Raw genomic sequence first — 17,704 nt, 5'->3', positions numbered from 1 at the left:
GTAGATTAATGGAACAGTCCAAACATACTGTAAATACATCTGTGTTGCCCTGTTTCCTCCGTTATGCTCACTGTGTTGCAGCTGTTCTGTTCCTCTTTTTTTTTTCCTTCTCCCCAGTGATGAAGGACATCTGGCTACCAGAACAACTGTAGGCAGGGACGATACAATGTGGGTGAAGCGGCAGAATCTGACGACTCCATCGGTCACAACACATTAATAATACGACGGGAATCAAAGTAGGATTCAGTGTTGTGGAGGGAAACACTGTTTAGGATACATCCTGGTCAAAGAGTAAAGTAATATTGAATCAACCTGTCTGAACAAAGCAGTAGAGGTGCATATGACATTCACGTGTACACAATAACCAGGAAGTTGCTACAAACACACTTTTGTTTTTAATAGGGTGCAGACATCCATTCAATATATTAGAAAACCAACATGTGAAGAAAAGCTACATGGAATTTTACTTCAAAAGGGGGTATTATTCAAGACTAATATTTATACACATAATATACATCACCATGCTCCACTGCAAGAGAGAAATTGACAATGAAAAACTATGAAAATAATATCTTTATCGATGGTAATATTTAAAACCATCCATAGCATAATAGGCTTTGAGCTGTGGGTAACTTCTCCCTCCACTCACAAGCAAGAGGGTGCTGCTCTGAAATAGGCAAAGCGTCGCACATCTTTCATTGCTTTGCAGAGTAAAGTGCTGTGGTCGACTGACCTGCTTCTGCGGTCATTTTCTTTTTTTTTTTAAGAGCATGAAGTGTGTTTGTGGTCACAAAAATAAAAATGTATGTGGGGAAGTGCATAGGTGGAGAGGTAGGTGGGTTCAAACACTTGCATGTGGAGACCAAACAACCCAACAGAGTTCTGTGGACTGCCCCCGTCATCAGGACGATGCTGAATGTAGAGACAGAGCCTGAAACGTGTTTAAAAAGAACTACAACAAAACCTTTACTGCTTGGCAACACCTTAGATTTGAACTGTGAGTAGGGTAAATTCGTGAATTTGTGACGTGAGTGTGTTCACAAAAAGAATAAATACTAAGTGTGAGCTTTAAGGCCAAAGCTGCCTTGTGCGCTCGTGGAATGTGCATGGAGGAAGTATGTGATGCACGCATAGGAATGTGTGTGCACGTTAGTGTTCCCCTGATGCACAGTCGTAGTCGATGTGTTGTACCAGCCGTGGGCATTGTGGCTGTTGTTGCTGCTCATGTTGCTGCTGTGGGAGCCTCTGACCAAAGCCACAGGCCTTCATGCTGCAGGTCTTCCTGTGACAAACGGACTGTAAGGCACACAAAAGCCACTCCAGCTGTTCTCATAGAGGCATCACAATCCAAGTCAAGCTGTGGTGTTCATGTACAGAGGACATTCTGCTGCTTCTCTCCCTCTCCCTCTCTTTGGCACTTGGAGGAATGTGTGGAAGCAGGGAGGGATGGATGGATGGGGGGAGGGGGAGGGGGGGGGGGGGGGGTTCCCTGCTCTTCGTGTCTCTCTCTCCGTCTATTTGGAGAGTTTGCTGATGACACGGATCAGTGCTCCATTTTCATCTTTAAGACGCTGGTTGTCTGCTCTCAAATCAACCAGAACCTGGTGGTAAAAAAAAATGATTTTATTGCTTGTTTTCATGTTACTGGATTATGAGATATTAGATGTTAGGATTATATATTACAGGCAGTTTTCATTGTAGACAGTTTGACAATGTATTCATATCAATGCAATAAATGTTACTAACAAAACTGTCACCATAAAGTTTAAAAAGGAAGCCGGACACCTAATTCATGTAAGTGGAAGACAGATCAGTTGGTTAAAAAAAACACAACCTAAACAGGAGGAGCTAAAAAAGGAAGGTGGCAGAGAACTAGAAATAACAGCGCAGAATTTATAAATTGTATTTAGAATAAATTTAGAATAATCCAAATATTCTTTGCATCCTAGAATCTGGGCATGTTAAACTTTTTAACAAAAGGTTTGACATTTTGGAAAATATGTTCATCTGCTTTGTTGGTGGGATTTGAAGATGAGATGAGAAGATCAATACAACTCTCATTACTGTACAGTGAATATGAAGTGAATATGAATATCCAGGTGTGACCGATTGCTCCCCGTCATATTGGAGGCCTGCTAAACTATCTTGCAACCAGCAGAGACTTGAGTCAGGAGACTGAAGTTGCCTTTAGACAGAGCCAGACTAGCCAGTCTAAGCTAAGCTAGGCAGCTGCCGGCCAAGTGGTATCAATAGCATATTTCCCAAAATACTGAAATATTCCTTTAAAGAAAAGGACTTTACCTATTCATTCTGTATTACTGGAGACGTCAGACAATTATGAGACAAAATTGGGAGAGCGCAGAGATCAGATGGGTTCGAGGTAGTTGTTCGGTAGACAAACAGAAACATCCATTAATGTGGAAAACAACCAAATCAATGACATGTAACAGAAAACAATTATTACACCCCCTGAACAAAGGCTGAGAGAAGGTGTACCGCATCAAACATCTCTACAGTGTACCTCCACAACACTGCTGCCTGCACAAGCTAAAGCCAAGCTCATCAAGCAGAAGCGTGCAAAGTGTCTGCGGCCATGATAAACACTCGTCTCCTCACCTTTAGCTCTTCCTCCAGCTCTGCCATTCGCCGCTCCAACATCCTCCGGTCCTGATGCCATTGAAACGTGAGGGAGAGTGGGGGGGGCACAAAGGAGGTGATGTAGAGAGGAAGGAGGACCACAGAATGGGAGTGAAAACGGGTGAGAAAGTGGTTCAAGTGGGGAGAAGAGAGGAGAGAGCGTCAACAGATAGCAGGGGTGGCACTCGTGAGGCAGTCAAAGCAACTCAGTAAAGTGCAGATCTCCGCCAGGTATGTCTGCAACTACCACTGCTGTGCCGTGTGATTGAATGATTACAAACCCACAATTGGCTAACCTCCCCCCCAGTCTAGACACCAATGGCCTGCCATAAAACACACTTCATGCAAAACTGCCCACGTAGCAGCGGCTGAGGTACAGCAGTGTGTACCAGCAGTTGTGTCAGTAGTTAGCCAAACACACCGCACCGAAAAATAAAAGTAAGCCAACTTACAACCGGTAATGTACGCAACCAATGGTTTGTAAAGAGTTGTAAAACACACTTCATTCAAACAAGCGGCAATGTATGCAAGCAAATGGCTCGAAGTCGTTGTATATACACTTCATAGCATCTTGAATTGAACTCACCAAGCTGCCTGCCCGCGTAGCAGCGGCTGATTTGTGGTCATGTACTCAGTAGTATGTGTCTAGCTAGTTCCATAAGCTGTTAGCAGTTAGCCAAACACGTCGTCAAAACAATAAAAGTGAGCCGCAGAGCAGCGGCTGATTTGTGGTCATGTACTCAGTAGTATGTGTCTAGCGAGTTCCATAAGCTGTTAGCAGTTAGCCAAACACGTCGTCAAAACAATAAAAGTGAGCCGCAGAGCAGCGGCTGATTTGTGGTCATGTACTCAGTAGTATGTGTCTAGCGAGTTCCATAAGCTGTTAGCAGTTAGCCAAACACGTCGTCAAAACAATAAAAGTGAGCCGCAGAGCAGCGGCTGAGACGTACGCAGCAGTGTGTGCACTGGTAGTTCCATGAGCTGTTAGCCAAACACACTGCAAACTGTTATTCCCCCCCCCCCTCACACACTGTTAGCACAGAGTGGCAGATGTCGGCGATGCACTCCGCTGTGTTATCACTAGTGGCCCCCATCGTCCCCGGTGGCTGGTTAATAGTAGTGAGTGAGGAGTCAGCGGGCAGTCAATGTCCGTATCAAACAATGAATAAAAAGTGTGAGTCACCGCAACCACATGCGGCCTTAACTGGCCTCCAAAATAGTACGCAGTTTGCTAGTGGGGAATGCGAGATTAGCTGTGGACAGACGCAGAGGTGCACGCTCACTCATTCACGGGCGCACACTCCTGGCGGAGATGATAACAGGTAACACCATCAGTAGGGATGCATTACCTTTCTCTCCAGGTCCAGCAAGGCTGAACAGTCAGTGAAGCGCTCCTGTCTCTGTTGGATACAACAAATCAACAACATTAACATCATCACCACCTCAACAGTAGGATGTCCCTTTGCTAAGTCATATTTCCAATTAAAGCAAGACACCAACCACTACGTCCACAGTGACAGGATGATGGTGAAGGGTAAAACATTCAACTTTTCATTTGTGAGAGGATGACTAGCTGTCTCCTAAAAGATGTCACACAATAGAGATTAAACCAAGATCAAATTCTTGAGCCGAACTAGAATTACTGCCTCACGGTTCATTTCTGTACGGTAAATATGAGTCTTTGAGTCAAAGTTAACATTTGTGCAAAATTTGAAGAAATTCCCTCGATCCCTTCCAGAGATATTGCGTTGACAAGAATGGTATGACGTGCGTACGGACACACAACCCGGAAACATTATAGGGCCAAGGCTGTTGTTGGCACAGTGAAAGATATGTTTTGTTTGTTTCCATCTTCAAAAAAAGTATTTGGGATAAACAAACTAAAGTTTGAGGAGACATCATGACAAGTGATAGCCACCATAACTGAAAAACGAAACTGGAATTCGAAGAAAAGAGATGTCGATACTGGTCTTTAACAACACTGTCATATTAACCTGCTGATTACTGGTTCTACCACTTTATGACTGTGCATGCGTAAGATTACAATAACAGTTTGTGTTAGGATTAGGCTGGTAGCAGTTATGATTAGGGTTAGGATACATCTCCAGGAAAGGAATGTAAGTCAATGTAATGTCCCCAAAAGTCATGAAAACACAGCTGTGTGTGTGTGTGTGTGTTGTCACCTGAGTGGCCTTTTCCAGATCCAACCTGGTCTGACTGATAATCCTCTGGGTGTCCTGCAGTTGAGACTGGAGCTGACTATTTTCTCTGGAGACATCCTCGAACAACTGACACACAAACAGACAGAGCAGTAAATAAGTGGGACAAACAAGAAAAAACAATTTTTCTGATTTCTGAATTTTCTCAGTATCAGTTCTGTCTGGTGACCTTCTTAAAATCCTTGCCGTCAGAGCCTCCTCCCTGGGTGCAGTCGTTAAATGACCTGAGTAGATGAGCAGAGATCAGAAACGTCATTGAGACTTTGCTGACAGTAAGAAGATAAGAGGGCAAATCAAACAGGCCAAAGGCTGAATTCATACCTGGAACTCAAGTGTTGGTTTGTCTGTAAACAGAGAAGATAAGAAAACAGGTTACGTCTTAGGTTACAGTCCACCGAAACCAAAACACACACACACACACACACACACACACACACACACACACACACACACACACACACACACACACACACACACACACACACACACACACACACACACACACACACACACACACACACACACACACACACACACACACACACACACACACCTGTGGATCCAGCCCACTGCCTGAGAACTCTTCCTCTCCACTGGGATCATTGTCATCACTCTGCAGATGACACAAACAACACAATGTGTTCTTATAAAATACTGAATTCAAGTTACATGATTACTGGTTTTTGTTTTTTTAAATTCCTGCATTCATTTTCCAGATCAAACAATGTTTGTGTCGTTTACCTCCCCGGTCCTCTGTGCCTTCCTTCTGGCCCGAGCTTGTCTCCTCTCCCTGCGTTCCCTGGCCCATCGCTCTGTCTCGCTCTCCCCTGTGCTGGCCTCCACATCTGGAATGAAGCCAGACAGCAGTCGTTTAAGAGCAAATCAAATGTTCCAACAACACCCACATTGTCAAGCTCTACGTTTTTTTTGCTCGAAAAGGGAAGTGGTGATGCGTACCTCTCCTGTCAGACGTCTGAGGGCGGGGAGTGCCAGCGGGCTGTGTGAGGCCCAGCAAGTCGGACTTCTGCAGACTGGCAATTCGAGACCTCCAGCTCACTTCCTGTAAACACAGTATCCCCTGCTATGTGATGTCACATGACATTATATAAGAGTAGCCAACGCAGGCCTAGAACTGATATATGGCTCTCACCCCCTCCTCTCCCTTCTTCGCTTTTGCCTCCTTCTCTTTCTCTTTTTCCTTCTCCTTCTCCTCCTCCTCGTCCTTCTTTTCTCTCCCTTTGTTGTCCGTTTTCATCGTCTTCTCTGCCTCCTGCAGATCTGTTAGCGTCACCCCCTTGATTTAAAAAAAAGAGAGAGAACACCGTCTTATGTACCCGACTGACAGATACAAGTACTCCTGTGAACATCTGAACGTATGAGGCTTGTACCTGAGTGGAGCGGCGGGACTGCCGTGCATGTCTGGAGCGAGCCTTCCTCTGTGCCTCCGCTTCCTCGTCCCGCACTGGCGTCAGATATGACCTACGCAAGGCACACGCTTTTAGATTTAACACAGCACCACAATTTACAAAAACATGAGCCCTTTGCCATCCACACACACACAGCCTTGACTCACTTGCGCCTCTGCTTGGCCTCCTGCTCTCCTGTGCTCGTGCTCCGAGAGTTGGAGGAGGTGGTGACAGCAGAGCGATCCTTCTTTTCTGTCTGTTCCTGAGAAAGTCTTATGGAGAGAGGGGTAAGAGGTGACTAACACATCTTTCAGACAAGGGAGGAAAATGAATGTAAAAATGAAATACCTCTGGGACGAGACACTATTAAGGCGGCTGAGTCCGGTGCTCGCTGAGGTCATGGTGGGGTCATCCAGTCTCTTTCCATAAGATGAGCTAAAAAAACAAGGCAAAGTCTATCGGAAACAAAGACATCTCTCACAGCCACACACACACGCACACACATGTTAGTATTCACTGCTGGGGGAATGTAATAAGCTGTGACACAGCAACAACAAAAATCACACACAAACAGGGGAGCAAACAAATACAAGACAGGCAGTGAGCAGCATGACTGACCTGTGAAGCAAAGAGGGGGTGGAACTAGTGAAATCATTCCCTGATTGACTATGAAGGCGCCGGGTGTAAGAGGAGCTACGACTTAGCCAACTGAGAGAGCGAGAGAGAGAGAGAGAGAAAGGGTGACAAGGGCACATATGCAGTGACTCAGAAACACAGACTTCTGGTTTCACAAGCGCAGAGGCATACGAAAGCACCGGCCCACCTGTTGGAGTTGTCAGGGCTGCTGTCTGGAATACTGAAGAGTCTGCGTGTCGGGATGGGCGGTACCCGAGCGAGCCTCGGCTCCTGAGGACAAGAGTGGGGGGGAGATGGGTTCATCAGTTGTTTTTATGCGACTCAGCGAATGGAAGCTGTGAAAGAAGCCTTTATTTGGAGTCACGTTAGATCTAGCAAACAATAACTGGTTTCATGGGTGTAGAAGTCCTTGAATCATGCGAGTAGCTGCGGCGAGTACCTTGGCGTCGGCCTCAGAGCTGAGGCGGGGGCTGGAGGCAGAGCGGGTCATGCCCAGGACAGTCTCCGGAGGTCTGCTGGGGTCCTGGCTGGTGTCAGACAGTCCAGCTGAGCCCAGAGTCACCGAGCTGCCCGCCTTCCTCAGAGACGTTCTCCAGGAGCCCGGGGCCTCGGGGGCTGGGGGCTTGCCCGGGTCCGGCTACAGAGCCAGCAGAGGTCATCATCTCTATTGTTCAGTATTGTTGTCGTGCAGCTAAAGCACACACTGGATGTTTACCTACAATACCTCTGTACATTACCTTTTTCACTTGGCTGGCTGCAGTACTCGTTGGCATGGAGGTAGGAAGCAGGCTGGTGGTGTTGCGTTTGTTGTTCAAGTTGTTAATGATCTCTCTGTTTTTGGCTTTCTCTGCAAAGGTCAGCAAAAGATAAACATGTCCGTCACTAACTTATCTCTTAAATATTATCAGTAATCACAACCCAAACTCCCTTCAAGATACAGGCAAGAGCAGCTCCTCTCACCCGACTCTGCGTCGCTCTCCGACTCGCTGTCCTCCTCCGAGCTGGAGCTGCTGGAGGCCTTCCCCTGGCTCTGAGGCTGGCTCGGTCCCGTCTGAGCTTCCTCCTCCTCGTCCTCGGCCGGGCTGCTCTGCAGGGCGGGAGGTGGGTGCTTCTCCCGCTCGTGGAGGCAGATCTTCTCCTTACTGCTCATACGAGAGATAGAAGTCCTGCAGGGGCGGGGCCAAGGTGGGGTGGAACAACAGGTGGCATGCAGGGAGCTGATCAGTGAGGGCAATCATTCCACATGCAGCCAATTAGAGCGAGCATGCGCTGATCAACACGTCAGTGGGTGAAACAGTGGGTCACTTCCTGTGATGTGCCGTCTTGTCACTAGAACACCATTTAGCTTTATGTAACTTAAACCTACAGCTTTCTACTCCATTTTCTACAATCTTTCCTCGATGTATGCAAACTTTACAGCATCTACACACACAGGTGTGTCGCAGAGCTGCTCCCTCTCCGTCGTTTGGTCGGCTGATTAGTCGTTTGGTCTTAGTTGGCTAAGATTTCTTGAATCGATTTGTCATTTTTCAATGTTTCTTTTCATGCTGAATGAGTTTATGAGCACATCTCTGGTAAACACTATATATAAAGTGGTGCTTTTTGTCTGTCTATTAAATCACCTAATTGATTAGTCAACCCAATTGAATGAGTTTGTCGACAAAGAATTTCTATTTCAAGGAAAGCCCTTACCGCAAGTTACCATATACTGTATATTGCAAAGTACAAGTTTTGCACTAATTAGTGTATTATTCTGGCTTTCAGTGTGCAAGAAACTCACATGTATTGTGCTTAACGTTCTAAACTACTGCTAATGTAAAATGAGGTAACTCAATGGCAGTGAGCATTGTGTATAAGTATCTTCATTTGTCAGTCATGTAATTTGCTGGATTAGCCAAAAACAGATCTTACCGTCTGTCTTGTAATTTAAATCTTAAAACAGTTTTGCAACGGATTCTCCAGACAGTTCGATGCATAATGATAGATTACCGTATCCATATTGCAAACCTTGCAGAGCTATAAATGCTCTTTCAAAATACATTAGTTTATTTATAATTTCATTGTTAATTTTAATCATTTTCCTCTTATTTGTTTTTTTTCTTCCCTTTTCTTTCCCCTTCATTATTCTTTGTGTTGAACTTTAGGTATATATATATATATATATATATATATATATATATATATATATATATATGTTTTTCCCTAAACTAACATTGAGTATCGAGTATGAAACTGGGACTCATTGTGTCGCTGCCTGCTACATCTACCCAGAGTAATGTCAGAGGATAGATGCAACAAGGTTCAAAGGAATGCTGGGACTGTTAACATCATACCTGCATGCAGACTACTGTTACTGGGATTACTGGGATTCAGCTGAGGAACAGCGTAGCGTGTGCCCACACACACAGACACACACACACACACACACACACACACACACACAAACACATGCCCACACACTGGCACTGACCTGCGTGGACGAACTGGTACCATGGAGATTTGCGGGCTGGTCTCAATAACAGGAGTCTGTTTCTCTTTCTCGCTGCGTAACTGAAGAGAAATATAAACACATATAAACACAGAGAACATTTCCCGCTGTAAAACTATCAATCATATCAGGTTTATCTAACTTAGTGAGATAGTTGTGGAGCCTCGGGGGAAGGCAGACTCACTGCGTTCTGCTTCTTCTGCAGCTCCTCCAGAGCGTCCGCGAGGTTCTCATCGGCAACATCTAGAGGTGTTTGGCCCTACAAGGACATTCCCAGGGCATCATTAGTCACGCCGCAAATAAAGGCGTCAATTTATACAACAGCTTAAGCGGAGCAAAGGTTGTTTGTGTCGCGCTCACCACGATGTTGACGGCGCCCATATCGCACATGTTGTCAGCCAGCAGGGAGCACACCTCCTCCTGCCCCCAGTGAGCTCCTGCATGCAGAGGCGTCCACCCGTCGATGTCCCTGCTGTCCACGTCCACCCCGCACTGTAACAGCACCCTGGGGAGAAGATGAGGAACATACAGGAGGAGAGGCTTTTGAATGAAAGCTGTTTTGATTCTGGTGCCATACTAATACATTTAGGACAAAAGCTAACAAGCTTGTCAGTGCTGTGGTGTGTAGACTTGATTCTCACTTCAGGACTTCGATGTATCCTTTGGCAGCAGCGACGTGCAGAGCGGTCGCCTTGGTGTTTGGGTGAGGTGTGAGGGTGCCGCCTCCCGCCAGCACCGCCGTGGCGTCCTGGAGCATCACCCTCTCCTCCTCCTTCCGGGCCTTGTCCACGTCGATCGCTGTGATGCACATGTGGAACGCAGACACACAAAGACACACAAATCGGGTTTTAGACCTTTGAAAACTCACTCGTGAGTTTATTCATAACACAGTGTAGGCTACGGACAAAAGACTAAATATTCAATTTCATAATCATTTATCTTACGTTTCTCATCTGTGCTTTCAGCTGCCCGATGGATCTCTGCAATGTGTGCAGCGGATAGTAATAAAGATATAATCCTGGACCCTCAGTACTTATGTACTATGTGGGACACAGTGACTCTGTCCTCATTGTCTTTGTCTTCTCTGAGCACGATGTGTGCTTTAAACGTGACCATTTGTAAAAACAGAGCAGAGACGGTTTTTGGGCATTTATGGATATGATTTTAAAGTATCCTGAGCTCTGTAGGAGCTCCTAATTTATAAACAGTACAGAAATACTGTGAAAGCCTCGACTCATCTACTCATCAGGGAAACGACCAACTTTGCTGAAAGTTCTCAGTTCATTTGACGTAATTATTAACCATGATGAAAAGATGAAAAGACAGAAAATACTGGCTACAACACAAAACGTAAAGATTTTCAGTTTGCAATGATCAGAAGGTGAACAGAAACAAACAGCAACTCTTCACATTAGAGAAGCATGAACCAGCGACTGTTTTGCGATGTGTCAACAGGACAAACAGGACGCAGCATTGGAAGTGTTGCCGTTGGTATGGAGCGGTTCCTCACCTTGTTTCTTGATTTCCCCTTTGAGGAGTCTCTCCATGGCGTCTTCTGTGGCCACGTCCAGAGGAAGCTCTCCTTCACTGTTCACCGCCCCGACATGAGCGCCGTGTTCTATCAGGTACCTTCAAACCAGATGAGAAGGTATAAAAACAAACACAGCCAGCAGACCGTGCGGAGCTGAGAATGAAACAGTTTAACTATAAATATTTTGATACACATCATATTTCTGTGTATCTGCGTCTATGTATAAACACCGACATCAGCATTGTTTATACAATGTCCTGCAATATAATACATATTATTCACAAACGCAGCATGTAAACACTGACTCAACCTTGATGCAGGCCTAATACTTTGGGGTATTTACAGTGCCTCGCAAAAGTATTCACCACCTTTGGTGTTTTTCCTATTTTGTAGCATTACAACCTGAAGTTTAAATAGATTTTTATTTCTATTTTATGTAATGTGCCTACACAAGATAGTCAACATTGAATAAGAAAAAAATAACTTGAAAAATGTGTATTATGTAAGAGCTGGTTCTACAAATTACCTTGAGAAGTCACATAATTAGTGAAATAAAGTCCACCTGTGTGTCACATGATCTCAGTTTATACAGACACACCTGTTCTGAAAGACCCCAGAGTCTGCAACACCATGAAGGCCAACAACAACAACAACAACAACAACAGAACATCCCAGGGTTGGGTTATAAACAAATATCCTAAACTTTGAACATCCCATGCAGCACCATTAAATCCATTATTACAAAAACAAAAAGAGAAAGATAATAGTTCCATATAATTCCATAAGGTCCAAGACAGTGTGGAGTAAAATGGGGCTTAAAGTGGACTTCAATCTCTGCTGTGGAGCTTTCCGGGTCCTTCAGGGTTACCCGTCTCTGTGATCTCTCTCATCAATGCCCTCCTGTGAGTGTCTCTCAGCAGGTTTGTTGTGGTGCCATATTTCCTTTCATTTTGTTATAATGGATTTAGTGGTGCTCTGTGGGATAATCAAGTTTTAGATACGTTTTGTTTAAATCCCAACCCTGATCTGTTCTTCTCCAGACCTTTGACCTGTTTGGAGAGAACCTTGGTCTTCATGGTGTTGCAGACTTTGACAACAAGTTGCTTTTTTACAATTTGTTTTTGGTCCATTACATAGATTCAAGGTTGTGATGCAACTGAAATAAGAAAACACCAAGGGGGGGGGGGGGGGGGGGGGGGGTGGACTGCTGCAAGTTAAATGGCGGTGACGCGTCGGTGTGCGGCCGGTCAACACTCACTTAGTGATCTGGATGAAGCCGCAGGAAGCCGAAGCGTGCAGAGGAGTCCAGCCCTCGTTGTCCCCTCTGTTCACATCACTCCCGCTCTCCACCAGGAACTGCACCATCTCAGCATTCTCATCGATGCAGGCCTGTCAGAGGACACACAACCACAGGACGGACTGCTATCAAGTGAACCCCCACTACGCACATTCAAAGATACAGAAACCAGACAACACAAGTCAGTCAGAGCTTAGACCCACTTCATCTGGGTTTGTTGTGAAAGTCAAAACTGCAGACACTTCCAGAGATCTATGAAATGTATCTGAAGCACTGGGGCTGAAGCAGTGACTACTGTATACTTGTAATGACTGTCTGTTAAGTGGGCGGCTCAAAGCCCTCAAGTACTTTCCAAAACAGTCATTTTGTGGCGCGAGTGGAACAGCGGATCTATTTAGCTGCTTCTCCTGAAGCAACGTCGCGCCGAGATCCCGTTGTGATAGAACACGAGTCCCGAGATGAATCCCATGAGAAGCTCGTGGGATTATGTTGTGATACGCTGGTTTGATTTCAGCTCATACTTATGAGAAGAAAAAAAAACTTCAAAAAAGGGTAGGATCTGCGTGTACTCCCTTTTCAAGTGAACAGGTTTTTTTATACCGCAAAAAAAGCTCTTTGTTATTAAATAATTCTTTAAAAGAAATCGCAAAACTTGCCGGTGGGCTAAGATTATTTTAAGATTATTAAAGTACAAACATATTTCAAGAATTTCTTAGAAATAAGAGTTAAAAATAAAACAAGACAGAATGAGGCAGATGTCTGCAATAGTATCAAAGTAGGTTTATTTGTACTAAAAAAAAAACATCACTTCTTAAAAAAATAAGTTGCATTTTTTAATTACTGATGAAATGACTTTAAAAACATATTTTTTTCAGTGTATATTAGCAACTAGCTCTAAACATGTAAAGATCAGCCTAAATTGAAAGAATGTTGAGCATCCGGCCCATATGAGAAACAGACTACCGCAGAATATTACTGAAGAAAATTATGTGAATGGCCAAAACTATTTCCCAGAGCCCCAGGTGATGTAGTCAAATAGCTTATCGTGTCTGAAAAACAGTCAAAATCCAAAAGATATTTAATGGAAATGATGTAAAAACAGCCAGTAGTGCACACACCGTCCAGCCCTGGAGTCCTGTCGCTAACATGGCTAAGAATACTTAGCCAGCACGTAGCTCTAAAACACAAAGAAATCAGCAGGATTTTAGTGTTGATAACCTAAATATTAGTGACTCTAAGATGAATCTGTAATAGTGCAGACACAGACCGTACTATTGTTTTTACTGGTGAAACAAATCCATGATGTATTCTTATTTTCTCACTGTGATAATCCCTAAACAAGGACCATGTTTCGATGTCAGACTTCATCACTAACAGCTGATGAGATAACATCTGCTCATACAAAGACGTTTCAAGACACCAGTTCACTCTGCAGGACGTCACAGCAGCAAGTGTCTGTAGTCACACAGGACCGGCTTTTAAGCCTCCTAAGAGGTTTTGCTTTTGGGCCAATCAACTAATCACAAAGCTGCAACAAGTCTCCACTCTCCTCTCCTAATATAAGATAATTAGCCGGGCAGAAACGTGGCTGTTTTAAGAGCTCGTAGTACAAAGCAGAGCCAGAAGCAGCAGAGGAAGGGATCCCTCTGAACAAGTGGGCGCTCCGGGCTGGATGAATGAACAGAGGGCACTTCTCGCACCCTCTGCGCCAAGAATGGTGCACACACACACACACACAGCCTCCCAGCAGACTCCTTCACAGTGACTCATTGTGGAAATCGCCTTTGACAGCAGCGGTTTGAGGAATGTTTTCCATTTCTTCATCTGAAAATCCCAAAAGTCCCCACCATGGGGAATTGGCAAAGGGGGGAAGGAGAAAGGAAGGCAGAGAAGAAGAAGAAGAGGAGGAGGAGGAGGGGCGAAGCATAGTGAGGAAGACAGAAAGGCTTTGGATGGAGAGGACGGAAAGTTTGGAGAGTGTCGGCCTATATTTAATTCTGGCTGCCAGGCAACCAACGAGCAACAGGGGGGAGGAAAGGGATGGAGGGCAAGAGAAGGGAGAAGGGACCACACCGGGTGATGGTGGTCCAACATGTGGATCAACCAAACGAGGGCAGGAACATGCTCACCTCGTCATCTGAACCGGTTATGGGAAAGTAACTTCATCACACACGCACACACACACACACTTGGCTTTAAGGGAAAGCACCAATCATCTCTAAGCCTGACGTCACTGCGAACACACAGCTGAACCACAGTTTTAGCTCCAGTGGGCAGGAAAATTAGAAGCACAACATCTTTTTATGTTGCCATGCTTGCATGGATATCAAAAGTGAAATCCATGTGACTGAGTTCAAAATGAAGAGACAAACGGTGTGTCATGGCATCATAAAAAAAAAAAAAGCAGAGGAAACACTGCATCAACGCAGGGCTTGTGTGACAGTGATGTTGTCCAGCATGTTCCTCTGTGTTATTACTGAAGTGGAGGGAGGGACCTGAAGGCTGAGCTGCTTTAAGACTGTATAGCATGCTGAGAAGAAGAAGAAGAGCGGCCACTGTGGGACACGCAAAGGCAACACAAGTGAAGGTTAAATCCTCTTTGATTCTGCAATAGATGCCCTGTTAAGAATGGTAGTCAACAGGCTTCCATTTTGCTTCTTCTTTAAGGAAAAAAACACTAAAGACCTGTTGATTAGATGATGAAAATGACCTAATAGTTAACTACTATTTCAGTGAGACTCCAGTGAGTCACAAGCCTGCCAGTCAGAGCCTATACGGGCTATAAACGATCCCACAGGTTTTTATCTGTCGCCACATCTCCGCATTGAATGCTGGAGAAAGAAGCCTGTAACTCACTAAACAGAGCAGATGGCCCAGCCGACCAACTGGATAATAAACTCACACACAGGCCAGGAAATGCTGCTGCTGGGACCTATAAACAAGTCTAACGTTAGAGAGGAGTGATGAGTTCCGTTTAACGTTAACTGTTACTAACGTTAAAAGAAACGGGAACAATTGGCTTTATTTTTTACGTTAACTCCACGTAAGTTAAGTTGACTTAATGCTTCATCGCTGCGAGGATAATTAACGGATAAACCGCCGCCGCTACTTGAGCGACAGTTAGCAGCCATTAACTCGTAAACACGTTAAATCCACACAGCCGTTAACAGCTCGAGAGTAACGTGAACCGTCCTACCTGATGAAGCGCTGTCAGTCCATCTATGTTGGCGTGGTTGATGTCGGCTCCCTGCCGGAGTAGCACCGCCACCTCCTCCCGGTCTCCGGCGGAGCAGGCGGCCATGAACACGGCTCCTTGGGCGAACCGGACTTTCGCCCGCCGCGTCCCGGTGGAACCGCTCAAAGTCTCCCGGGTCTCCCGTCCCGTCTGGTCCGTCTCCGAGCCCAGCCATCGCTGCAGCTGATCCTGCCGTCGCTGCTTGGCAGCTTCGGACCGGGAATGGTCAGTGGCCGCCATCTTCCCTGGTCTGTCCCGGACAGATTCAGCTCATGGTACGAGGTAGAAGCTGAGTGCTTTGGTTTGTGTTGAGCCTGCCCCGGACTGCGCCCCCTGGTGGAGACACGCTAGAAATGAATCCGTGAACTTCACAGCGAACTTCTGACTGAGTGGCAGTCTTATGCTGCCTTCAAGGGCGAGTCGGAAATTCCTGTATCAGTGGGAGGGACCGTGTATTTTCGTCATAAAACACGTCTAAATCAATATCAGAATACATATTACAAGAGTAATTTCCTCATGGACTAGGTCATGACTTAGAATAGAATGATGATAGAATCCCTCGCCGGATAAAAAAACAAAACATTAAAGTGCAGACAAATAAACCGAATAAATGATTGATAATAATAGTACTGTAGTATATTTCATTTTAGCTCTATGCTATTTAAGGACCCAAATTCTCAATATCTTGCGATTTTAACATAACATTTTAAATAGTTTTGAAGGGTGTATACACAGTTATTTTCCTATGTTGTATTTACATAATGTGATCACGTGATTTGTGTTTCTTTGTGTAGTGCTTACCGATGACTCTGCGTCTATTTATCACACCACTGTCACTTTAACCTTATACTTTATGTCTTTAATTGCTCTTACATTTATGTTTATCTGTACTTGTTTTTGTCGTTGTGCTGCTGCTGCAACAACCAAACGGCCCCAGTGGACATCAATAAAGGCTTATCTGATCTCATCTTATCTTGTGCATTTCTTCAATATCTTTCCAACATTACTATATTCACAAAACCAAAATGGTCAGTGATTTCTACAGTTGTGGCTTTTATAGTTGCAGCTTCTCCATTTTCAAAGGAGGCTTTTATGAACAAAATAATATAAAATGTAATTAATGTAATAGCAAAATTAATCAGGAACTAAATTCATATAAATATATATTTTTTTTACATTCCACAGTTACTCCTTCTGACCTGCAGTTGTTTAAAGAGCCACCGTATTCCTGTGCTTTACACTCACAAGTTAGGGATCAGCTGTGACTATTTGTCATTTTGCTGGGAACATTTGCATCTGGAAGCCTCCCAAGAAGTTCTCCAGCCCTTGATTAACTGTTTGGTTACGGTTACTGATGTGTACTGTTCCCTGCTCTGTGCCCACTTTTCACCGTAAGTCACACCTTTTCTGGGAAACGATCATTGTTGTTCAACTAAGTTCAAACCAATGCAACACAACACACATGACCTGCCGTTAATGTTAAACAATACCAGTTTATTTAATGATCACATAAATATTATTCCCTAAGACATTTTAACAATGTGCGAGATTCACCTGGCAATTATTTCATTGAAGTTCAAGGCACAACAGTTATATTTTATTGCAGTACACAGTATAAGAAAAGTTTTCATACAGGTAGGTTAATACCTCGGAAACTCAGAAAGTGCAATTCAGATTATATTCTCTGATTATAAAAATATAATCTTTTTTTTATTTACTGTTTGAATTAAATGTAAAATGTGTTATTTTTAAGCAGAAATTCAATACTGCGTAGATTTAAAATGAAATCTAAGAGTTATAACTTACATGTGAGTAAATCAAGATGAAACACTTTTCTATGATTAGGGAAACAGAGCAGAGCTGTATTTTTCATACAAATACCTGTAAATTCATACAAACCAATGTTTTTTTCCCCCACAATACTGCATTGACACTTGCATCAATAAATGGAGTTACTACCTAACAAACTACCTAACAAACAGATTGGTGCATCAACTGTTAGTCAGAAGTGACTCAGAGCTCATAATTGGATGCAGGAGGAATGCTGTGCTTGAATAATAGTCACTAATAGTCTGACTACATTCCACAAAAACATTAACATTCAATTGTTTTAAAAATGCTACTTCAAGTGTACATTTATGTTTGTAACATCCTGGAATTCAAGTTTGTACATGTTTGAGCACATATGCTGTGTTCAAATGCACATCTGTAGACCGACAGAGACACTGCGTCTGTGGGCTTGCCTGGTTATAATG

The 17,704-nt window shown here is 44.2% G+C and overlaps 1 protein-coding gene across 4 annotated transcripts; it reads right to left on the bottom strand.

Moving 5' to 3' along the window:
- Nucleotides 1–1,034: 1,034 nt before the first annotated feature.
- Nucleotides 1,035–15,733, bottom strand: LOC142947543 (protein phosphatase 1 regulatory subunit 12A). Of its 4 annotated transcripts, XM_076089205.1 has the most exons (26): nt 15,411–15,733; nt 12,176–12,306; nt 10,897–11,015; nt 10,028–10,184; nt 9,747–9,891; nt 9,571–9,645; nt 9,369–9,448; nt 7,859–8,064; nt 7,636–7,745; nt 7,338–7,535; nt 7,086–7,168; nt 6,881–6,970; nt 6,611–6,697; nt 6,430–6,534; nt 6,245–6,335; nt 6,007–6,150; nt 5,814–5,916; nt 5,598–5,701; nt 5,410–5,469; nt 5,178–5,200; nt 5,026–5,080; nt 4,821–4,925; nt 3,987–4,037; nt 2,617–2,667; nt 2,302–2,318; nt 1,035–1,601 (listed from the first exon to the last, which is right to left on the bottom strand). In XM_076089205.1, exons 1-25 carry the CDS (start codon nt 15,687–15,689, stop codon nt 2,316–2,318), a joined length of 2,655 nt encoding a protein of 884 aa, XP_075945320.1. In that variant the 5' UTR covers nt 15,690–15,733; the 3' UTR covers nt 1,035–1,601; nt 2,302–2,315. The 4 variants fall into 4 exon arrangements, with proteins under 4 accessions (XP_075945320.1, XP_075945318.1, XP_075945319.1 ...); XM_076089203.1 differs by lacking the exon at nt 2,302–2,318; XM_076089204.1 differs by lacking the exon at nt 2,302–2,318 and having other exon boundaries at nt 7,859–8,040.
- Nucleotides 15,734–17,704: the final 1,971 nt, after the last annotated feature.

This window comes from Anarhichas minor, unplaced genomic scaffold, assembly GCF_050575085.1.
Source record: "Anarhichas minor isolate MPS153535 unplaced genomic scaffold, ASM5057508v1 ptg000011l, whole genome shotgun sequence".
NCBI lineage: Eukaryota > Metazoa > Chordata > Actinopteri > Perciformes > Anarhichadidae > Anarhichas > Anarhichas minor.
Note: the sequence above shows the minus strand (reverse complement) of the source record. Positions and strands in the feature narration are given on the sequence as shown.

Bases quoted from the DNA above. Each gene is read 5' to 3' on its own strand.
- LOC142947543 (XM_076089203.1), bottom strand. From the start codon at position 15,689: ATGGCGGCCACTGACCATTCCCGGTCCGAAGCTGCCAAGCAGCGACGG. The intron at 6,535-6,610 runs GTATTTCATTTT...TCTCTCCATAAG, and splicing joins AATAGTGTCTCGTCCCAGAG to ACTTTCTCAGGAACAGACAG. The intron at 4,926-5,025 runs GTCACCAGACAG...TTTGTGTGTCAG, and splicing joins ACGGCAAGGATTTTAAGAAG to TTGTTCGAGGATGTCTCCAG.